The sequence below is a fragment of the Gallinula chloropus genome, assembly GCF_964237585.1.
Source record: "Gallinula chloropus genome assembly, chromosome: 11".
Taxonomy (NCBI): domain Eukaryota; kingdom Metazoa; phylum Chordata; class Aves; order Gruiformes; family Rallidae; genus Gallinula; species Gallinula chloropus.
The window spans coordinates 7614931-7638956 of NC_140096.1; the positions used below are offsets into that span (position 1 = coordinate 7614931).

General features: G+C 53.7%; 1 protein-coding gene across 4 annotated transcripts in view; it reads right to left on the reverse strand.

The window, feature by feature from the left end:
* Positions 1-6106: 6106 nt before the first annotated feature.
* The window catches only part of DLG3 (discs large MAGUK scaffold protein 3), a gene marked incomplete at its 5' end in the record, with an annotated part of 51481 nt that continues 33561 nt past the window's right edge, over positions 6107-24026 (reverse strand). Inside the window, 11 exons of one of the 4 annotated variants that reach the window (XM_084269290.1) lie at positions 6107-7245; positions 9296-9387; positions 10380-10489; positions 10990-11162; positions 11333-11434; positions 12619-12669; positions 13358-13399; positions 16222-16321; positions 16935-17010; positions 17696-17872; positions 21354-21468. In XM_084269290.1, coding sequence (XP_084125416.1) covers positions 7139-7245; positions 9296-9387; positions 10380-10489; positions 10990-11162; positions 11333-11434; positions 12619-12669; positions 13358-13399; positions 16222-16321; positions 16935-17010; positions 17696-17872; positions 21354-21468 — 1145 coding nt within the window. In that variant the 3' untranslated portion in view covers positions 6107-7138. Of the gene's footprint in view, positions 7246-9295; positions 9388-10379; positions 10490-10989; positions 11163-11332; positions 11435-12618; positions 12670-13357; positions 13400-14476; positions 14523-16221; positions 16322-16934; positions 17011-17695; positions 17873-21353; positions 21469-24026 lie in introns of those variants that run through there. The other 3 variants (XM_084269292.1, XM_084269291.1, XM_084269293.1) reach the window with 3 other exon arrangements.

Sequence of the window (24026 nt, forward strand, 5' to 3'; positions counted from 1 at the left end):
TGACAGCCACAACTGCAGGAAAGGGACAGCAGCCTCTCTTGGAAACGTTCTGCTGAATTAAAGAGGCTCTCAGCTCTGTGGAGGCACGAGGTCATGGGAGCAGTGGAAAAGAAACCAGGTCCTTGATGTTGACAATTAAGTTATGGAAGTGTTTGTTGAGTAACTGTAATTGTTTTCCTCTAGGGAATAACTTTCATTATCTGGAGCTATATAACACTTACTTAGAAATAAATACATATATTTTTGTGATGCATCTGCTGTTGTGTAACAGGTTGGTTTAAACACCTGATTTTAGTAGTAAGCAGCAATGAAAAAAGTATTCCAAGATTAGGCATCTCCTCTGGATGTCATAGCTGCCTTTCTACATAAATATTTATCAGATTGTTTAGTTTTCAGTCCATTTCAGTAAGGACAAGAATGCAGGGCTGTTTGCCAGTTTCACTATTAGTTAGAATTAAAAAAAAGCAGGTACTGTTTGCTCCCAGAAAGCCAGAGCTGAGAGATGCGCGCTGATTGCTTGCCATTAGGGCTGCTGCTCTATAGTAGGCAGGTAGAAGGCAGGTCAAAGTGAAGATAGTATGTTCCCTCTTTGGTGATGGGCCACATACATATATTTTCATAACCTATAACTAGACATACCTCCTGTAAGTGGATTATTTTGCTGTTTCTTTAACAGGATATCCCAGCCCCAAAGGAACACTGTAACAGTTAGCTCAGGTCCTCTGGTTTGTTTACTTTTAGACAGCTAAAAGTGCTTTTCTGCTCATTCTTTACAGACATGACAAGGCAGGGCTGATGGACAGCATGTAGCATGTAACATCATCTGGCCTCATTGATTGATTTAATTTTAAAATTTAAAAAACTATGTTAGATACAAGTGGATTATTAAAGCCTATTCAGAGACTAGGGTCACCACCAGCAGGATGGTGACTATAGAAAAGAAGAAATTGCATTAGTCTGTTCTGAAACCCTGGTATGCTGTAGAAAAAGAGCTTAGCAGTGTGCTTAGTGTGGTTAAAGTCATTAAAGTCAGCTTCACTGCAGTGCTTACCAGTGCTCTGTGTCTGTCTTTCTTTTGTTAAGTAAACCAAATATTAGTGATTTCTGCTTTTTGTACACACCAGGCACCACTCTGTGTCCTGCAGCTGATGCTAGAAACAGCCCTCAGCATGGCTGCCACCTCCTGATGCCTGTTGTGCAGGATCATTTCCTGAGGGCAGGTACACGTAGAGGTGTAAGCTGGTGTGACACCTACAGCAACATTTAAGTAGGAACATGGTGTACTAGATCCTTTGGAATACTGCACAGGTCAGTATCAGCCCCTGGATAATAGTGTGAGAAATGGGAGTCCCTGAAGGTGGCAACCAGGGAAGTGTTGGGCAGTGCATAGGATCTGGTGCCAGTGATAGCAAGATCCTGGGTGCTGCAGCTGAGGTGTGTGCTGCCTGAGCAGTGCCCCAGTGAAAGGCTTTGTTGTGTAGTGTGTTGCTGCTCTTCACGTGTAGCTAGATAGCACTGTGGATTGGTAGGAGCAGGAGTGTGTCTTTGTGGAAGTAGTCAAGCAGGATGGAGAGATGAAAGCAAAAATAATGATGTTCAGCTGGAGGTCATGTGTGTCAGGTCTTGTTCCTGAGACTGCCACACAGCCTTTGTTCTCCAGGCTGAGGTGGTTGACATTCCGACAGCCACATCAGTGAACTGCAGTGGCACGCTGTGGTACTCAGAAGCATCACCCAGGCTGCCTGATGGAGGTGACTCCTGAGAGACACACAGGGGAGGATGGATTTGTTCAGATGACATTGTCTCACTAATCTGCTCAGTTCACCAGGTCTAATTTGGATTTCTGTGAGCTGCTGCTGCTTTCAGATCCTTACTGCACAGTGTGCTGGCTGGTTAACTAAGAAACACCCCTGAACCCATAAAAAGACCTCAAACCGTCACATTAAACTATTTTGGAGCCACTGTTCTGGAGCTGAATCCTGCATCACATTAATAATGCAAGGGCTGGAAATGATGCCATAGCCAAAGGTATCCCCTGCTGCCTGCAGGATCCTCTTGGTGCCTGCCAGGCTGGCTCGAATTATTTCTCTCCGCTCTGACACGCGCAGGTGAAGGTGTCACACTGCACCAGATGAGAAGGTCGTGTTTGCCCAGCGAGGGTAGGAGGTAATTGCAAATAGCCATAGAAGGAAGTGGGCCTTAAATGTCATGTTTGCCTACAGCCAGAATTGTTAGTGTTTCTCCTTGGAGATGCTCAGCTTCCTTTCTCTTGTGCTACAGAGTTCACTAAGGCGTGCGGATCAGTTATAGACTCTGGTGATGGTGGTACTTCTCATGCCTTCTCTGTGCAGTATTGCATTATACATTTTATTCTAGGCTTGGTGGTTTTAAAACCTTGGGTTTTAAATGGGGCAAGAATTCATCTCCTGGCTGAATCAGACCTTAACAGGCTGGATTTCCACTGCCCATTCCCGAGAGGTGGCTTGTGTGCAACTACTCTGCTCTGCAGGTGAGTTTGTGCTGAGCTTATTAGTGCAGATGCAGGCTGCTCCAGTGTTTATTTTCCTAGGTTAATTGTTGCTTGACAGTAGCTCAGCTAGGATGACAGTGGGATATAAATCCTTTTAAGCCAACAGCAACCGACCTGGAAAAAAAACAATAAAAAAATTTCAGTGCTACTCGTTCTTCCCCGTCTTCTCTTCTTGTTGATCGCGGTGCTTTTTGCAGCGTTGCTTCAGCTCAGAGGCCGGGTGCTCAGCTTGAGGAGGTAACAGGTTGCGCCAGAGGGTGGCATCGTGGCCGTGCTTTGACATCGCATCGTTGTGGAAGCCACAGGGGGTGCTGGACAGTTGCTCTGCAACTGCAGGGCTCCTCCTTGCTTCTGAGAACACGGCTGTATCCCTGCCTGGATTTTATGGCCTTTTTTCCTGATCTGGTAATTTCTTAACTGTTAGGGGAGCCGCAGCAGTCAAGTCACAAGGGAACTGCACTGTGACTTGGAGAAGAGGGCCAAGGGAGAGGACTTGTACCGCACAGCCGCTGGGAATGCGGCTGCGGGGAACCTGCCGAGGGGAAAAATTATTGCTGAGCGGGTGTGGGGGCAGCAGAGACAGAGCCGAGGCTGCTGAGCCCTGGAGCCCCTTCTGCCACCTCATCCAGAGGCACCTGCAGTGGGACCACCGGCTTTCAGCAGCTTTCCACATGGAGTACACCTCAGGCTACCTCCCACCATGTAGTTTGAGAAGAGCTTTGCTGTTAATGTTGTGTCTGCACTGAGCATTCTGGAGCAGCAGGAAGGGAGGAGGCCTCACCTGACCCCCTGCACTTAGAACTGATGGCAGCAATGAGTAAGGAGGAAGGTAAGGAGGGGATTGGTGACAGCCACCACTGTGCAAATCCTGCTTAACTAATTTGGTGGTGTTCTGTGGTGGGGTTACAGCACTGGATTTGAGAACATACCCCCCGGAACCTTAATGGATCGTTGTGGAGAAGATCAAGATGACACATCAGCTCAGGACACACGGATTGTCTAGAGAGAAGTACTTGCAACACAGTTTCAGTAGCTAACACTGTGAACTAGACAGAGCAGCCTGGCAGCTACCATGGCAGCCATTAACAGAGAAGACTTTGTGATGCTTAACACCGATTCAATCATTCCTAAGCCGTCCCTCTGTAAGGAAAGTTTGATTTTTGGGAGTGGCAATGCTGGCAGCAGACCTGCTCAGCAACTGTGTCATTTTACAGTATTTTAATTGATCAGATCAAGAGTCATCCATAAGAGTCTGTAAACTGTGTTTGTCTGATGAGCTTTGTAATCACTGAACTGCCTGCAAACTGCACGGCCCCTGTGCCCCTGAAATCCCCTTTTACTTGGGTGCAGTTTGAAAGCAGAAAAAATAAATACTCAAGCTGTAAACCCCAAATCCCCTCAGCTTTCAGGTCCCTCTGCTGAATTACACAGCGGGTTCGGGCAGGAATGCCTGGTGACACCCCACTAACCACATCTGCCTTCCAGTGACCGCTCCTGTTCTTTGCACTTAAAGGCACCAGGAAAAGCACACCAGTTGTCTCTACACCTTCCTGCTGGTCTCTGACGTAGGAGCAGCACGTTGAAATGCAGAAAGATGCAGTGTTAGCCAGGTGATACAGAGACGTGTGTTGTTACATCCAGTACAGGAGGAATGCTGCAGCAGCCTATAAACCCTGTTATGTGATCTGCCTCTGTAAAGCCAACTCCCACAATTCAAGCTGTGACCCAAGACACATTTAGGGTGTCAAGTCATCAGACCAGAGTCACCCTGTGTTATAACACCCCAACCAAATCAGCTTTTTCGTGGCCTGGTTACAGATGTCAATAAGCCCACTTTAGTTTTTTGGTTTTGGTTTTTTTAAAAAATTTAATTTTTCCTCTAGGCAAGTTCTCAGGCACCAGCTCATATTAAAACAGCATTTCTTTTTCAAAACCACTGACAACACTCCTGTTTGCCACAGGGAGACCATAGCAGCAGTTGTTAAAACCAGTGCCCAACAGGCCTGGCACACAATGAAGGACTCTACAAGAAGGTCTCAAAGACAGAGTTCTTTGCAACTCTCTGTTTATTAAAAATATATGTCTCCTTGGAAGAAACACTGGTAAACCAACTAATGTTGTCATGATCGATTCGATACTCAGCTATGTCATGGAGCACATCATCTTTTTCTCCATGTGACTTGATGGGAGGGAGACAGGCTGTTATGGGAAGGGGGAAAATAGAAAAAAAAAAGAGGAAAAAACCAAACCAGAAAGAGACAGGGACACGTGACGAGCATTTTAAGGACTTCTGTTTCACTTACTCCACTTCTCCAGGGACCATCGCTTAAAACAGCCAGAGCAGGACCAGCAGGGCAAGGGGGATATGAGCTGAACGAGGGTCCATTCCCAAAGTTCACTCCTTTAGGCCCCAGGGACACAGGATCCTTCCTGCCCTCTGCTGCTGGGGCAGCTGCACCTTTTCCACAGCCCTTTCTGTCCCAAGAAGCTGATCGGTCCCCACAGGACTCTGCGATGCAGGGTGAGTACAGGCAGCTCCTCACCCAACAGCTCACAGTGTCTTACAGCAGTTCTTGTTCAATGAAAGCCACAGGCTCTGTGTGCCACAGACCAGCACACGGGTAACTATTACCTTTGGGAAAGGGGCCTGGCACCCCACACATTCACTTATCCCTATAAAATGAGGAAGGAGAATGGGCCAGGACTTACCTGCTTGTGCTCATACAGTGACCTCCTCTGTTTCGTGCTTGGCACTGTGCTTGAGACTCAGCGTCCGCCGGTTCTGTGTGAGGTGGGAGTGTTCTTCTACCTGTACTGAGCACCCAGCAACACAGGGCTTTGACAGAGCCCCTGTGAGTCCGCCCCCACCTTCACATGGGCTGTTCCCCCAGCAGAGCCCCATTTCAGCATGGAAGCTGAAGTGACAATCACTCCTCAGCTTAGGGCCAACTGTCTCAGCACCAGCCATCACCTCACTGGACAAACCCCAGCGCACAGCAGATGGGTGCAGCTCTGCATCCCTCTACCCACAAGCACAAGGTGCTGCGTTTGGTTTTCTAAAGTGACCTTGAGAAAGGGAGTAGCCAAGGTTCAGAGAGAAGATTCACACACACAGGGCAGAGCCAGAACCAGGGAGCTGGCCCTGCATTCACCTGCCAAGCCCTATCTCCTAGAGGAGCAGGCAAGGTCCCTGCTGTGCTGGGACGGTGGCTTTTCCCCTGGGAAAGCCACACCCATCACACAGCAGAGCCAGGGACTGAGTGGGGAAGAGGGGGAGGAAGTTTTTCAATTCTGTTTGATTTAGAAGAGTGTCAGCATCCATCCAAGGCACAGCGAGGGGCTGTTCCAGCCAGCGACTGCTGCAAAGGGAACATCAGCATAAGCCAGAACGGGTCTCTGCACCAGCACCCGCAGGTACAGGGCCAGCCCAACATCCCAGGTCTTCCACAGCAACACAGGACAGCGAGTAGTTTGTTCTATGTGGCCAGTAGAGTGTTTCCTAACTAAACACTGCAGATCTAGAGTCTATTTACAATAGAGCCAGCTTAAAAAATAAGTTAAAAAACTGGATTTTTTTTATACCCATTCAGTTCATTATTAACAAGAGAAAAATGGAATAATGGAAAAAAAAAAAGCCAACACAGCAACACAACATGGTTTTGGTTTAAAATCAGCTTAAAAAAATAGAACCAAAAGGAAACCTCTCATGCAAACACATAAGGTGGTGTGTAAAACAATGTGCAATTTAATATGTAGTATCATCCATTCTCTCGCTCTGCAGCCTCCTGCTGTCTCTGGCTCCTGGCCTCACTTCCATCAGCTGCTGCTCCTTGCTGTGTTATTCTGGACCTCTGGTCCATTCTGCATCAGTCTCTGCTCCACCTCACCGACCCGGGGCAGCGAGCAGGAGGCTGGACCTACCCGGAGACACTTCCGAAGCACCTGGTACCTTTTTGAGCTCTTCCTGCCCAAGTGGACTCCCTACGCCCAGCGGTTGGGACAGAGAAACTGAAAGATCCTTGCAATAATACAATACTTTATAAGAGAGGTCCCTCAGGTTTCCTAGTCCACATACATATATATATATAATATATATATAATATCTCTCTATATATTATATATAAATTACATATACAGATAAATAAAATGATCTCTGCTGCCTTTCTGTCGCACTGTTTGGAGCTTCTAGACAGTCAGTCACACTTGGAAAAATGCCCCTGGAGCTCTGATGCCAGCTCGTGTGCCCAGAGTCCCTTGTTTCGTTTGTTTCTTGCGTTAGTCCTTAGCTGCCCTCCTCCCATCTTGATTCTTGGTTTAGTTGTTAATAATAATAATAATAATAATAATAATCATAATAATAAAAAAACGACCTTGAATGGGTTCTCTTCTGTCTCTAATGGAGCAGTGGGAAGGTCCATGCAGGAACGGTGGGAACAGTCACGTGATGAATGAGTTCATCCCAACAGAAGAAACAGGACTAAAAAACTCAATTTTGCGACAATCTAAAAAAGGGGGCAGGAATAGTTTTCATATCCCCCTTGGGGCAGAGGGCTTGGGTGGGGTGGGACTTCAGAGATCTTCTCACAGGGAAGCAGGTTGAGGGCGTCTTCAGAGTTTCTCTGGGGATGGGACCCAGATGTAGTGCCCGGACTGGTCCTCGATGATCTGTTTGATTTTGCTGTAAATCTCTTCAAGAGAGTCTCCTTGTACGATGGCTGGAAGAGGACAGAACAAGCAAGACCTGAGCATCAGGCAGCACCCTGCCCCCCCTTGCCATCAACTTCAGCACCAAAAAGGCTGCTGTGGTGGAGCCAACAACAAACAAGACAACCCATGTCAAAGGGGCTCTAACAGGTGCGTGGTGACACGGAGGGTTAACCCAGAATGTCCAAGGGGATTAGCAAAAGCTGATCCCACACTGGCAGAGCTCCTTGTGTGCACGTGTGACCCACAGCCTGGCTGGGTTCTCTGCAACTGCTGCTAATCAGCTTTGCAAACTGTGTCACACCACCACACCAAGGCTGTGGGCAGCGGCCCGGCACTGCCCCGGGGAGTGGGGAGGCCCCATGGGGATCGGCTGGGGTGCACTGAGCACGTACCCCCAGGTGTTTGTTCATCCCCTCAGGTTGGCTGCTGAGGGCTCAGGTTTGTTGCTTCTCCTGCTGTGGGGTGAGAATCACAGCGCTGTAATGCTGGAAAGGACCAGCTTATGGCTGCCACTCCCAGCAGCAGCTCCTGCCCAGAGACCAGCGACAGGCTCGCTGCTTGGTGTGAACTGCAACATGAAACTCTTCACTGTGCTTCCTACATCAGAGGGAGACGATGCACATGGAGGGCCAAAGCTTCCTAGGAATTTCAACCTGCCTCTGCAGCCCAGCCAGGACCATCCTGAGGGTATTCAACTTTTTAAAGAGGAGATAATGTCAGGACAAGGGGAAATGGACTAAAGCTAAAGGAGGGAAGGTTTAGATTAGATATTAGGGGGAAGTTTTTTACAGAAAGAGTGGTGAGGTGCTGGAACAGGCTGCCCAGAGAGGTGGTGGATTCCCCGTCCCTGGAGGTGTTCAAGGCCAGGTTGGATGGGGCCCTGGGCAGCCTTGTGTAGCTCCAGGCCTGGAGGTTGGTGTCCCTGCCTGTGGCAGGGGGGTTGGAGCTCTATGATCCTTGGGGTCCCTTCCAACCCATGCCATTCTATGATTCTATGATCCTTCAATATCTTTGTTCCCTCACTAGACGTTCCTGGCACAGACCTTGCTACTGCGACCATCTCTCTGGCCACTAAGCAATGGGTTCTGGCCAAGAGTGTTCCTTCCTCGGGTCAGCTTCACACTCATCATTCAAGCACATAGTGAAATGCTGAGGGTCTGCAAAACCACAGCACATACTTCCTTCACACCTTCCTTGAAAGAGCAGCTGGCAGCTCTGGGGCTGCTGCACAGGACAGGAGGTCTGGGGAAAACTTTTACACTGTTGGTACCCACGCAACACTCTGCTGGGATCCATTTTTGGGAAGGTTTCTGCTTGGGATGTTTCCCAGTAGCTGTTAGGTGGGTAGCACAGTGTTAGGCAGGACTGTAACTCCTCAAGTTTAGAAGAGACAGTTACTGCACTGGGAGGAAGATGCACAACCAGCTTCTCTGCCTTTTTGCCTGCCCATGATTATCCAGAATTAAGCCCGTTATAAACATCAGTTCTGCAGTGCAGGAGGATGTTTGTGTCACCAGCAGCTCGCCTCCGCAGGCACCAAGTGCCAGGCAGCCCCTCACTGGCTCCTCAGCAAAGACTATGAAAGAAGCCAGCCACTCTTCCAGTCTTTTTTCCAGGATATTTTGCAATTCCTCAGCACAGCCTGTACCACGTGGGTCACTATTTTGTACATTCCCTCTTTAAAATCACTCTTCTCTTTCCAAAAATCCCCCCTTCTCCCTGTGCAGGGAATTCTATCTCCTGCAGCCTCCCAGCACCCCGAATCTCTCCTACACTTCCCTTGCCTCGGGGTTTTTCCTTACTAAGTTGGCAATCAGCTTTCACAAACTTGGAAAACCCCACCCAGCAACTCGTCTCCTTCTCCAGAGCTGGTTTACTCTCATCCACTGATCGTGGAGCATTCCCACTGCAGAGCCCTGCTGGCAAAGTGCCACTTCTTTCTTGCTTTGATGGATGCTTTCCCATGACCCTACAAGTAGGACAGTGCTGGTAGAGAGGTCACAGCTGCCAGCTGGAAAAACAGAATGAATCAGATAGAAGGCTGCTCAGGACACTCACCTGTAAAATACTCTCCAAACTCCTGCTCAAGTTTCGTGGCTTTGTCAAAGACCTTGCTGGCCTGTTCGTACGTCTGTCTCCGGTTCATCTCCCTGCCACAGACAGAAAACAGAGACTTGGCTCTTCCTCCTCACAGTGAACAGGAGCAGAAATATCCCGTGGAGCTAAGGGAAGCCTCTGCACAGCAGGAAAGGGAACTGTGCAGAACCCTTGGCTCTCTCAAGGGCAGGACCCTTCTCCACATGCTCTTTGATGCCTTGGTACTTCATCTGTGCTTCCAACAGTCCTTCCCATCACCACCACCTCCCCCACACCTTTCACCATAGCACAGACTCAAATCCAGACCTCAGAATTTGCAAGACTACTGCAGAACTTTCCCTGCTTCTCCAGAGCCTGTCAACATCCTTCTTGCTTGGTTCCCGCATCTTCACCAACACCCAAACAGGCAATTTGATGCCTTCTGGCTTGAGAAGGGATTTTCCCAGTCCCCTCAGTGCCAGGAAAGTCTCTTCTGATCTCAAAGTCCATCTCTAGCTACTGAATCTCCTCCCAGATAACACTTCCAAGAGAATATTACAAGCGCAACTCAGCCCTTACACACTTTCCAGCCTGGGCTCCCCAGGGCAGGAACACACACTGTCAGCAGCAGGATAGGCAGAAGTTCACCCTTAGGCACAGAGGAAATGTCTCCTCTCTGCTCCCCAGAGCTGTCCTGGCTCAGTTATCATCCAGCTGTGATCCACCACTGCAGGCTATCAGAAACTCTCCTGGCTGGATTCAGGGCCCAGGTGAGCAGGTTACATCAGGAAGCATTTTTAGATTTCCCATGGATAATCCTTTTTAGGGCAAACAAAGGGCAGGGCTTTAAGCCAGGGCGATCCTTGGAGCCTGGATGTACCATGGCATTAGATATGGAGGGACATCACAGAGAGAACAACGGGCCCAGGTCCTCTTAACCAGGGACACGTTCAGCACCAGCAAGCTCTGCTGCTTCCTAAAAAGCAGAGGCAGCACCTATACACACCCCCGACACAGCGGAGCCGCTCGCCCTGGAGAGGCGCAGAGCACGCGGCGCGGCACTTACATGAGAGCTTCGACGGATTTTGGTTTGATGAAAATGGCAATGGGATAAAGTTGTGCTTGTTGCAACCTCTTGATAGCATTGCCAGACACATCCAGGATGCAGTGTTTCCCCTGGAAAGGAGACAATGGAGATCAGACCTACCCACACCGCCTACTCCCTGCAGAAACCAGCTTGCTTGTTAAAGATGTGCTTACAAGAGAGAAGCCACCCTGAGACACAAGGCAACTCCCAGAGGCCGCCTATTCCCACCTGCTCAGGGCTGGGCAGCAGCAATGCAAAGGAGCATCTGACACACAAAACAGTGTCAAGCTGTGGGTACACTGCAGTGCTCCACAGGAAACGCTGCTGCTCCAGGGAGCGCAGTCAGGCACCCTTGCCCAGCGAGCTCCTGAGCACGAGGCAGGTGCTGCCACTGCCAGGCTTTCAGGAGGACAGAGGACACTGAGGTGGAGTAACGTGGCTGACAGAAGCAGCCATGTGGCTTGGCAGGACTCCCAAAAGGAGGAGAGGCTCCTGTCATGTTTGCTTACTGCGGTTACAGCCCTTTGTTAACAACCTGAGGAGAGGAGGGGAACTGCTCCCGGCCCCAGGAATGTTGCCCGACACTCACCCTCTCCGCCACTGCCCGCACTGACTGAATGCTGGTCCCGTAGAGGTTGTCATTGAACTGCCCAGCCTCTATGAACTTGTTGTCCTGGATGTCCTTCTCCATCTGTTCGCGGGATACAACGAAGTGGTAGTCTTGTCCGTCCACCTCGTTGTCACGCCGAGGCCTGGTGGTGTCTGCAGGAGAGCAGGTGTCACAAATGAGCTCGGAGGGATGCACACCAAGCCTCCTGGGAGACAGGATACCCACCCATCTTCCCAAACTTCGTCCCGTGCTGTGGGCTTGACCCTGAAAGTAGCAGAGCCCTTCCCTCCAGCAAGGGCACCAAGCACCAGCTGGGACTTACGTGGCACGCAGGAACCAAATTTATGTGGGAATTCGGAGATGAGGTCATCGTTAATCCGGTCCTTTGTTGGCCCCAGGATGATCACTGGCCTCGCATAGTGAACTGTGAACAAGAGCCACAACCTGAGTCCCAGCCTGTGCTGCAGGCAGCCGACCCTATGGCCACTCGTGGCCTCAATCCGACCTCTCCGTGCTGGCAGCGTGTGTTCCTGCTCACACAGGGAACCAAAACGTGCCTCCTCTCTGTGAGTTTGTCACCTCCTGGTCACAGTCAACATCACCTTCCCATCTGGCCCAAACCATCTGAGCAGCCCCAGGAAAGAATCTCTGGGGTTGCAGCTCAGTGAAGCTGCTCCCTTGTTTGAAGGAGGAGCTGGACAATCAGGATGACTAGGCGAGGATGCCATGGGGCTGGGGGAGCAATGGGAGCCTCAGAGTCTGATCCAGCTTCTGGCAAAGAGAGACCACTGAGGCTGGGGCTATTCAGCCCGTGAAAGGGTCTGCAGGGACTGAGCATCTTTTAGGGTTAAACACTGAGCCTGGGGGGTTGCTCCACAGCAGCTCCCTAGCCTGCAGCCTGCTGGATAATCACAGAATCACAGGGGTTGGAAGGGACCTTGAGAGATCATCAGGTCCAACCCCCCTGCCAAAGCAGCTCCCCAGCTCATATTGCACAGATAGGCATCCAGACAGGTCTGGAATCTCTCCAGAGAAGGAGACTCCACACCCCCTGGGCAGCCTGTCCCAGGGCTCCTCACTTAGTGCGGAACTTCCTGTGCTCCAACTTGCACCCATTGCCCCTTGTTCTGTCTCCACAGACACTGAAAAGGGGCTGGTTAATTCCCTCCGCATCCCCTACTTAAGATATTTATAAACATTAACAAGGTCCTCCCCCTTAGTCTTCTTTTGTCCAGGCTGAACAGTCCCAGCTCACTCAGCCTTTCCTCACAGGGGAGATGCTCCATGCCCTTAATCATCTTTGTAGCCCCTCCTCAGCTGTCCTCAGCTCAATTTTAGCTCTGAATCTCACCCTTGGTCTTGCAGGCCAGGCCACAAGTCTTTTCTGCTGATTAAAAAGGGGTGACCAAGGCCAGGGAAAGCCCCAGGAGGTGGTGTGCAGGCCCTGCTGCACACAACAGACAAGAAGCTCCACGTGTGTTCCCCAGCAGTGTGCCGGTATGGTAGAGGAAGGGGGAGAAGGGGGAGAGGGCACACTGGCTGCCCTGGCTGCCCTGGGGACACAGGTGCCTGTGCTGGAGCACAGGGCAGCTCAGCCCCAGGACTTACTTTCTTGCCGCGTCACTGGCTCATACGACAGGATGGTGTCCTCTTGTCCTTCTGCAACAGAGCCAGGGAGAGGCAGGTGAGCACTCACAGTACCTCTCCAGCTCCTCCACACCCATGAGGGGCTGACTCCTGCCCCCACCAGCCTCCCACAGCCCTAGGGACACTTCTGCTGGTGGCATGATAGTGCCAGCCTGGAAGTGAAGCATGATGGACATGCAGTTACTAGTCCTTGACCCACATTAATTACTCATGTCCTGGCTCTGGGTCAAACCTCTTCCCTCTCCGTTGCTGTGGCCTCAGGGCCCACTGAGATACACCAGCCTCCCTGTCAGGGGGATGACAGATATGCTGCAGATACTTTGGGGCCCCAATGGAGATAAAGAGAGCAGCTGAACCCCTTGTGCTGTTGTACAGGCTTGGGGGCTCCAGGAGCCACCTATGCTACAGACCTGGCCTCTATACAGCAAGTATGGAGAGTGGGGTACTACCATGAACTGGGAGCCCACTGCCCAGCCTTGGAGCAGAGCCCTGCAGCCAGGAGAGAGCAGGGAAGCAGAGAGGTTCACTCCCGCTCCCCAGCCCCCTTCCCCATGCTTACAGGCCCACCCCAAGGAGGGAAATGGCTGCAGCATCTTGGGACCAGCCTCTGAACAGAGCCACCACTGAGACAAGGTGGAATTGCCAGAACATGCACACATACACACACGTACACGCACAGGGGCAGGAGAAACACACTTACTGGAACTGCTCTCACTGTCACTGGTGTTTGATGTCACGCCCTCTGCAAAGCAACCAGAGACACCCCTTTCAGAAGGAACACAGGTGGAAGGGATGGAGGCACCCTGGCTGTCACCCAGCCCGGGCAGGGCAGCACTGGCCTCCCAAAAAAACCACCCACTAGCACCTGCTGCGACAAGCCCAGACACCATGGGCAGGACAGCATCCCTGGTCCTTTGCTGGGAAACTGGGGACATGCAGGGGGATGCTTGGCTACCCTGGAAGAAGGCAGGGATGCCAGGAAGGGGCTACCTGGCAGGCACGGGCAGGCACAGAGACATTGGGCTCCCCAGTCTGAGGCAGGGAAGGTGGAGTGTGTGGGGAGGAAGGTGCTGGCAGGGGAAGCGAGTGCGGCGTGCACACAGCGCAGGGAAGGGCATGGCTCCGTGCTGGTGTGGGGACTGGGGGACCTGCCTCTGGGGAGGGACTCACAGAGGTAAAACAGTGACAGGACGGGACAGAGTTTGGGGCTTTGCTTGCTCAGGCTGATCCCAGTGCTGTGACCACCCAAGAGGTTTGCTGGCCCAGGTCTGCCCCCAGTCAGGCTCCGCACTGGTTGGGGGGCCGTGGAGCCTGGCAGGGGACTCACCCACAGCTGGGGAGCCAAGGCTGCTGCCAGCATCACTATGCAACTCTGGGTACATGCTGCCCCAGAGGAAAGCAGCACCACTCCAAAACCAGTCACCCACCCCACACAGAGGGGACCTGCTGCGGTCACGGCCACCTCCCACCCACACAGGCTCTGAGTCTCTTGGGACTAGGCCAGCAGCCAGCCCAGCGAGGAGCAGGAGGAGGGGGCACAGCCCATGCTGGGCAGCCCGCAGCGGGGTGCGCTCAGGGCACAGCCAACATCCCCACACGTATCCCCATCCCCTCCCACGTGCAGCAGCTGCAGCACCTTGCCAAGCCAGGCAGCCTCCGCCAGCAGCCAAGCGGGTTCCCTGGCAGAGGAGCAGCACCCCGGGGCTCCTCCAGCCGCACCCCGGAGAAGCGCAGCTGCCCCAGCTGCAGCCCAGCCATCCCCCGGCGCCACCGGCATGCCAGCAATGGAACGTGAACGGCGCATCAAAGTTCCACTTACTCAGGTTCTTTGCTCCATAATAATCGTCACTTAACCCAGGGAAGTCCTGATTTCACAGACAGCAAGGGGAAGAGGGGGAGAGAAGAGAGCGCAGGAGAGGGCAGTCAGAGGGGTGGGGGAGACAGAGCCAGACCAGCATTAGTGACAGGAGTGCAGAACGGCTCAGAGCTGCAACTGCAAGTGAGGTTAAATGTTTTCAGAGCTGATGCCATCAGCCCACTGCCAACATCTCACCTTGTGCAGCTGGACACCCCCACCAAGCTCATCCTCTTTGCCAAAGAGTCCCCAAGGGCTACCCTGGGTCTGGGGAGGGCAGGGCAGCCATTGCAGCATCTGCTGGCACTGGGTGGCTCTAGCCCCAAGCTGCTAGCACATCGGGTGACAGTGCCTCTGGGATGCCTTTTGGGGGGCACTGGCAGGATGCAAACAGCACAGCCACTCCAGGGGCAGGCACAGCACAGTTGGTCCCCTGACAGGAGTTAGAGGACTGTGTTTCTCCTCACCTACGTGTGCTAGCCACTCACACTCCAGTGCTTGCAGGGGTTGTGGAAACACAGGGGAAAGACCTTCACTGCACGCTGGGATGGACAGCAGCAGAGCAACGGAGCTGTGGGTCTGTAACAAGGACTGGTGAAGGGCATCAGCTGCCCCATCCCTGTGCCATGTGTCACTATGCTGCAGTGCTGGTCATGAGCAGTGTCCCACCAAGCTGTCAGCTCCACCACAGAGCCATGTCCAGGGACTGATACCCAGATACACAGACTTCACTTTCACCATGGGCTCACACTGGTTGTTAAGCCAGTGCCGGCCAGGCACAGACAGCAGAAGGATGCAGGCATCCCCTCAAACAGGCCACCATCAACCTCCTGCCACTGCATCATGCCCAGGAGAGCCACCAGTGGGGAGGGGATGTGCTCACTGCAGTGTCACCAGGGCAGAGACACTGCTCTGCCTTGCCCACCTCTTCCCCAAGGTGTGGGGATTGTACCTCTCCAAACACTTCCCAAAGGAGTGGATGCAGTTTAGCATTTGGAAGGATGAGGGGCTGCGTTTGGCAAGCAGCTCCAGCTCCCACTAGGATGTGAGGCAGCAAGCTGAAGACCCTGCCTTCACCTGGAGCTGCTGAGTGCTGCCAGGTGAGAAGTGGGGACACCCCCCCCACCCCAACATCTGCAGCCAGCTAACAAAGAAGCAACTCAGTTGCAGGCAGGCAGCTCCCCCAGAAAGGGGATGGCTTCCCCATGCCTGTGGGGCATAACCTGTGGGAAGGGCTCTCAGACAGCAACACCCAGCTGAGAATCACTTCTGGGGGAGATGGGGAACACAGCTGAGACCTCTCCAGGCCTTCGGTCCTGACAGGGACAGGAGCAGCTCTGCAGGAAGTGGCCAGCCCCTCGCTTGGAGGTGAGCAGCCCTTGGCAGGCAAAGGGAGGGAGCAGAGCCCACAGCAGAGAGGGGAGAGGACGGGGAGGCAGAGCAGGGGGTTGGGTGGGTGAAAAGTCAGATGAAAGGATGAAGACACTGAACATGAGAGAGGGGGAGAGAAAGAGAGAGAGAAGAGAGCACCAGCCTCCAGCTGCTGCTTCCATTGCAAGCTCTGTTTGTCCCTAGCTGCTGGCATTAACTGTGGAGCACAGACCCAAACACGGGCACACGCCAGGACCCCTGGCTATGGAAATGTGCCAAATCTCTCCACTCAAGGCAAGGGAGCTGAGGGTTACCCTCTCTGGCCAGCTGCTACTTACGTTCCTGTCCGCTGCTCTCCTGGGCCAGGTTCTCTTTGCTCTTGTAAAATGGGAACTTTCGAGAGAGGCGGAAACTCTTTTTATGTTTCGTTTTGATGGACTGAAGAACAGGGAGGTGGAGAGGAGGACAGAAAAAACAATGGCTTTAATGCACGTGGGAAAACGTAAAATGAAGAGACAATGAGGAGCTGTGGCAGGGCAGTTATCCTCAAATGAAGTCATGGAGATTACATGAGAACTGTAATGCAGGGGGGGGGGGGGAAAATTAAGTGTGGAAAAAAACAAACCATGTGGCATGGATGCTGGGAAGCTGAGGAGGCAATCAGCAGCTCTGCAGGGGTAGCCAGGATACTCTCCCTTCCTTCTCTACTTGCCAAGTTCTCCATGGGAGGGTTGAGGGCAGCTATCTGCACCTGCACAAGCTGCCTGCAGTCAGCTCCCAGCCAGCGCTGCAGTAGGATGGGCTCTGCTCCCCCACCACTCCAACCAGAGGTCCTTCCCCAGAACCTTTGCACCATTCTGGGTTCCCCTGTCCACCCCCTGCACAGTCATGGAGGATTCGTGCCAAGCAGATGTGAGCCTGGGGAAGGTCCAGTTGTGCTGTTCTTCACTTTGGGATTGCTCCAGCCACCCCACCAGGAGCTCTAGCTGCTGGGACTCATCCTGCCCCCACTAGCTCCAGGCACCCCGCTGAGCCCCAGCTCAGCACTTACCCTGTTGGACTCAATCATGCCAGTCCTGGCGTGGAACTTCACTGTTTTCAATCGTGCTCTCTCCTTCTTTTCCACCCTGAATAGAAGTTAAAGGGGAGAAAAAGCCACTAGTCTTGTGCAAACACCCTCTGCCGTGCCCACTTGTGTCACCAGGCTGCTCTGCACACCCTCAGGTGGCAGCTCTGCTAGTGAAGGGCAGCTCCTTCCCAGAGAGGGATGAAGGTGGAGCCTGCCTGGGGTCTGGCCAAGGCCAGTGTCTGCAGGAGCAGAAGAGACAAGCCAGCCTTCCCAGCAGGGGAGGGGTAGAGGACAGAGATGAGTCTGGGTCTACAGGCTTGAAGGCAGTGGCAGCCAGTTCCTCCACTCCCTGTGCCTTCCTATCTCATGTGACCTGGCTCGTAGAGCTACGCAGGCTGTCAGGAGGACACAAGGAGCAGCTCACAGTCATTGCTGTGACTTGGCTCTCACTTAAAGAGTCCCAGACCGACTCTCCATTCCTATGGGGACCACAGAGGGAGCTGAGCGCTGCCCCGCTCACCTGGAGTCTCACTCAAATTTAGAGAGCACAGAATCAGACAAGGAGACCTAAACACAGCCCCAGCTTGCAGCCATGGTGCCCTTCCTGAGGCACAGCCATGGAGAGGCAGGTGGGCTGGGACCACAAGGAAATCCCACCCTGAGCACCCAAGGGCTGCAAGGCTCACAGGGGCTGGGGAGTTCCAGGAGGTGCCACATGAGAGCTCCTGCTGACAGATACTCACCTCTTCTTGCTGGGGATGACCCCGATCTGCTCGCTCTCGCCGTGGGGCGTGACAAGCCTGGCTTGCCACCACTCATCATCCGAGGCATTGATGACATGCAGGATGTCCCCATAAGAGAAACTGAGCCCTTGGCTGGGCAAGCAACTGTCCCGGGTCCGGTCATAGTCAAACAGGGCTCTGTGGAGGAGCAGAGAGAAGAGCAATGCCTTTCCTGAGTACAGCCATGCAGGTTGGGCAGCCAGCACTGCTGACCTCCCGGGGGACTGCCACCTTCATAGCTTGGAAGGATTTAAACCCAAACTTTGGGGAAGCCTCCTGCCGAGGCAAATGGCACCGTGCAGCCACCAGCACACCCTTCCTGCTGTCAGGCTCAACACAAGCCCCAAAGTGTTTGATACAGGAATAGCAGCGGTGCTCCAAAACAACTTGCTCTTGAGCCGAGCCGTGAGAGGCACACAAACCACAGGAGTGCAAAAGGTAGCTGTGGTTAGCAAGCAGAAGTTCACATGGCCTCAAGAAAGCAGCAGCATGTAGGAAGGGCTGTGGGGAGCTGGGGTGCTGGGCTGCTCCTCACTATCCCTCCCCAGCACCTGCAGCGTTGAGGAGAGGGATGAGGAACACCAAACCTCACTACTGGTGGGTGGTCACACAGGCAGCTTTGAGCATGTGCTTTACAGGGGTACATTAGTCTAAAAATCCATGAATGAGGAACACACCAGAGCTTATACATATCTGCTGCTAAAACTGAGCCTTTCCAGACTCCTAAATACTTCCCCTGAGAGCAGCTTATTTAGTTTAAATTTATCTTCAGTATTAAACTAACCAGCTACAGAAAGGGTTTGTTGGTTTCTTTTAAACCAGACGAGCACCAGTACCCTTCCTGCTCACACTTTATCACACGCAGCACTACAACCCGTACCCACAAGCTGCTCTCGGCGGCTTCACATGCAGCTCCTTCTACTGAAGCCAGATCTCAACCCACGTCTGCTTTGATACAGCCACTTTGCAACAAAGCAAACCAAGGGGACAGTCATAGCAGCACAGTACCTGTGTTTCCTCCTGGGACATCAGCTCCACTGACACCCTGGCCCAACACAAGCCCTGGCACCTCAAACACTGGCTGGCTGCTGGTTTAATTCTGGCACTAACAAACCTTCCTCAACCTGGAGGGAGAGCCTCTGCTCTGTCTGTTCCTCCCATCCACTGCAGGGACTCCTAAGGGGGTCTGAAACCATACAGTGCAAATGGGAGGATAAGAGACCACGTGCAAGTCCCCACAGAGCAGCAGAGCTGGGAGGGCATCTCTTCAGCCAGATCCCTGCTCCAGCACTGCCAAAAAAGCACCAGGCGATGGAACCTTTCCAGACACTTGGGACTGGGTCAAGGTGGCCAGTCTCACATGGGGAGGAGGAGAAGAGGGGCTGCTCCACAGCTCTTTGAAGGAGGCTCTTTGGGACTAGACCCAGTACATCCACGCACCAGGTTGCTCTCCCTTTGCCAGCCAGCTCAGGGCTAGGGCCGCTCTCTGCTGAGTCCCTCCACACCCAAGCACGCTGGAGCCAGCAGCAAAGCAGCACAGGGCGTTTTGGCTGGTGGCAAACAGCCCTCACAGGCAGCTCTGGGCCAAAAGATAAGGCTGCGCGTGGCAGGCAGGCCCCTGCGAGGCCTGCACCGCCCGGAGCCAAGCACGAGCCACAGCCCCAGGGAACTAACTAGCCAGGCCGGTTCTGAGCTGAGGTGGGCTGCTGGGCACCCTGCCCACACCCTGCCCTGCAGAGCCTGCAGCTCCCTGCCTCCTACGGCAGCAAGCCCTGGGCATCCCAGGGCAGGCACAGCAAGATCTCTGTGGGAGCCAGACGCCTTCAAAGCGGAAGTGTGAGACAGGCAGCCAGGAGAGCAGCGAGTTCAGCTGGAGGGGAGCAGTGCCAGGGGTACAGCATGGCCTCCCAGTGCCCAAACACAACACCCGCCTGACCCTGTCCCCACCTAGCCCAGCCCCAGCGCCTGTGGACTTTGCCCTGGGGCAGCGCAGGCAGCTCTTGGACCTGCCTCACCCCTTCTGCGCAGCTGCAGCTCCAAAACACAAACGGTGAGCACCAGCAACCCCCACCGGGTTCTGGCAGGCGCTCGGGTCCCGAGCTCTGGCCCTGTCAACTGCATGTGGGATGCAGCACAGCCTCATGAAGCTGACTCAAGCAGTTGGGTAGCAGGTCCTGTAATTGATGTCCTGTCTGCAGCGCAGCAGCTCAGCTGGTTTCAGGTAAACTGTGCTCGAAACTACCCCGCCCAGAAGGGCTGGGGCAGCCCAGGCACCCCGTGGCTCTTGCAAGCACGTTTGCGGGATGCACAGCCACCTGAGCCAGGGAGGGTCAGGAAGGGCCATGCTAAGGAAAAGTTCTCCCCTGGGATCACCCTCTGGACAAGTTGCTGCCCAGCTCCCACCTGAAGCCTCCTAGGTATATGTGAGAGCACACAGTACTGCAGAGACCACCAAAGCCACATGGAAGGATGCATCGAGATGTGTGAGATGCTACAAGCAGCCCATGTGCAGCAGAGCTCTCTGGCTTGCAGACATGCCCTGGTATGTGCAGCACCTACCCAAGCAAGGAACAGGACACTGACAGAGTCAACTCAGGCTGGACCCAGCCTAAACCCTGCTCTACCCACAATGGTGTCCACCAGACAGCAAGGGAGCGAGGGCAGGACTAGCATGATGATGCTTATTCAGCGTGGTGCCTAGCCCATTTTACCCCCCCAACACAGAGCCCCAAGATGCTAAAACAAGCAAGAACCCAGAGCTGCACCTCTCCACTACTGCAAGGCAGGGCTTGCACCAGGTCCAGCAACAGCCTGAAGCCCCTCTGTGTGGAGCAGCTACATAGTAGGAGACACAGACTGAGGCTGATGCAGCCTCAGCCCTTGTCATCCTTCCCATGGGGAAGGAGAAGCATCTCCTGCCAACCCCCACCTGCAACAGGCTGTGCAGAGTGAGGATTTACAGGATTTTAATTACCAAGTTAAAATTACTCATTAGCTGTCACCCCACTTGCACTGTGGTGGGCAGGCAGCAAGCAGAGGCTGCCCTGACGGTGCAGGACTTGCAGGCAGTTAGAGCTGCACGGCTGCTTAATCCCTGCCTGTCCCACACCTGTCACCGGACCAAAAATGCATTGAGGGCTCAGAGCAATAATCCTCCTAAGAGCTCATCTTCCCTCCAGCCAGATCCTGCTGCAGAAGTGGCAGGAGGGGATGGGGAGAAGCTGTTAGCAGGGAGTGGTTCAAGAAGAGTGCCCCAAGTGCTGCTGGATGCCTGGTGCTTCCCGGTGGTCCCCAGTGGGGTAGCCCAGCCAGCAGCTGCCCAGGGCTGGCAGCAGTGCTTTTCAAAGCAGAGCAGCCTTTGGAAAGAGGCACTTGAGCGCAGAGCTCTCAGCCCTGGCAAACCAGCACAAAAGGCCCACTCTCCCTGCTGAACCTTCTGTACTTCACACAGCATCTATCACGCTTGCTTCCCTGGCCTCCAAAACCCCTGGTCACAGAGGTGGCAGCATGGCCCAAGGTGTACAGCCTCACCCTGCATCCCTCACTGTGGAGATGCACCCATTCCATCCGCATCCAACTGCCTGTAGGAAGGGGGCAGGCAGAGAAGACTGAGCCTTACCGGACATAGAGAGATCTCTTCTCACTTGTACGGAGCGAGCCGGAGCCAGAGCTCATGCTGCTGTTCATCATCTGCTCTCTCAGGTCGTGGATCTTGGACTCGAAGCGGCTGTACTCTGTGGGGAGATAGGTGGTCAGTGCAGGCAGGAGCTGCCCTGAGCCAACCCCTTGCACTGAGCAAGTTGCAACTGGTAAGTGTCAAGAGAGGTAACAACAACCTGTCCCATCTTGCCCACGAGCCCATCTGTCCCAGCACATGAGGGAGGACAAAGCTGAAGGAGCTATGGCACCATATGGGAGTCTAGACAGTGTACCTGGTGCAAGCAGGGCACCAGCTGCTCCCAAAGCCACCCCGAACCCCTGCACAGGCAGCTCAGGTGAGGGCTGCTGAGACCTCTGCTGCTACCGACCTGCAACACCACAAGGGAACAGCTGGGCAGGGCTCAGCAAGTGCTGATGTGGAGCAGTTCAAAGCATGGACAGAAAGAGCCCCTCCGGGCAACTGTCACCCACTGTCTGGGGCAGCAAGGTGGGTCCCCACCCACTGCTCTTCCAGCAGCCGAGCCTCTCTACCCAGCCAGCACTGGGAAGAGGGAGGTAAAGCACTGCCACCTCTGCCCACAAAAGGGGAGAGAAAGGTGAATCCTTGTTCCCACATCCTGGTAGCAGAGACCTGCAGCTGGTGGGGGGACCCTCCAGACGCCACTGCCACCTGCCCGCCGGATGGCTGGAGAGGAGCAACCACAACCCCAGCACCCACTGCCATACCAGTCAACCTTCAGCCAGGTGTAAAGGTTGGGCCAGCAAGCAGAGGGTGGAGACACTGGCCCTGCTTACCAGTGCTGACTGGGGAAGGCTTGCTGGGCAGTGAGCAATGACAGCACCGTGGCACCAGGGGAGCTGCTGGAACCAACCCACACTCCCCCAAGGGTTCTCACCCAGACTTTGAGCACACCTCACAGCTACATCCCTGCATCCCTGTGAGAGGGGACCAGTCTCATTTCTGCTCTAAGCCTGGCCTAGGAAGCCTTCTCCACACCCCAACAATTCAGATGTGGTTTGGGTTTGCTGCGTTGTTTCGGTTTTGGGGGGTATTTTTGTGAACTGGAGCACAGCAGCAGAGGCAAGTGCTCACTGCAGCGCAAGCCTCAGCAGCGAAAGGGTCTTCTACAGGCTGATGCCTGCCCTGCAGAGCTGCATCACACAGGGCCAGCAGGAACCCCACACCACTATGAAACGTGCTGCTGGCTGTGCCTGACAGCCAGGCCTTCACAGCACAGGGGAGAGGTGACTGCTGGTACAGGTGCACATGGGGCTGGGATTATTGCAGCTGCAACCTTTCCTGACTCTCCAGACCTTCATTCTGCAGCTGGACCTGCCTGGGCATCCCCTTCCACACCCAGCTGCCAAAAATGTGTTTTTATTTAAAGACTGGGGGGGAAAAAAAGGCAATACACACCCAAAACTGCCAAGCAGTACACAGAAACTCCACGTGAAGCCCCTTCCCCTGCCAAAGCACATCAAGAGGTGCCACACGCCATGCAGACACTTAATGTGGAGGTCACCAGACCCCCACCAACCCCAGCTGCCCCACACCAAGGGGCATCCACTGACCCTGCCTGCCTTCCTGCTAGCAGAGGCAGAAAAACACAGAAGCAGCCATGCACAGGCACAACTTATTTTACAAGAAACCTGCATTCTGACACCAAAGCAGCACTTTTGCACCCAATGGCCTGCACTGGGTTTTATAGAGCTCCCAGCAGAAGGAAGTGAGCTTCACCCCGCTCCACACCTCTCACCCCACACCAGTGTGGGCCCCAGCATCTGTGGCACAGCTCATTCTGCCCCAGAGAAGCATCTGTCCAAAGTGGGTACAGCTGCTCCATAAACTTGCACTGGTACAGGAGGGCTACTCCCCCAAAAGCTGCTGCCCAACCAAGTCCTCACTACATCCCCTGCATGCAACCTAAGGGCAGAGCTCTCAAAAACCCCCCACCTCGTCTGGGATACTCCATGGAAAGGGACTTTCTGAACTTTGCTGGAGAGGCCCCACTGATTGGAAGGGATGGAAAAAGCCCAACGGCACAGCATGAAGCACAAACCAGGCTGGATGCAGCAAACTGAAGAAGGACACAGGGGCTTCTCTGGCTTTATATCCTAGAGAGCATAGGCACTCCTGTCCCAGGAAGAGTCTCCCAAGGAGCCACCAGCCCCCAAAGCACTCCTGCCACCTCTCTCCCAGTGCAGGAGGGACAAGGCTATCCTGATAGCCAGCACAGGATGCTCCCAGCTCCCACCAGCCCATCCTTATCCACACACTGGAGCGGCCTCTGAGACAATTATTGGCAGATAACCCCCAGCAAGCAATGCTCCTGCCTTTGCTCCCTGGCTCACGGCTACTTTGCTTTCACATCCTGGAAGAAGATCTCCTGTATGGCCAAAGCTCACCCAGAAAACTTGCCCATGGCAGAGGTGAGCCACAACTAATCCCCGCCTCCCTGGCATTCCCACAGGGCCCAGGAGCTGGAAACATTCAGGATATGCTTATCAAGACTGAAAAATATGCAACAGGTGACCTGGAGCCTCTTGCCATGAGTGCCACTGCTATTCCCTCTTCAGCAACTTGATAAAAACACTGCTCCAGCCTCACGCTGCTCCCTCCCTCCCAGGAAGT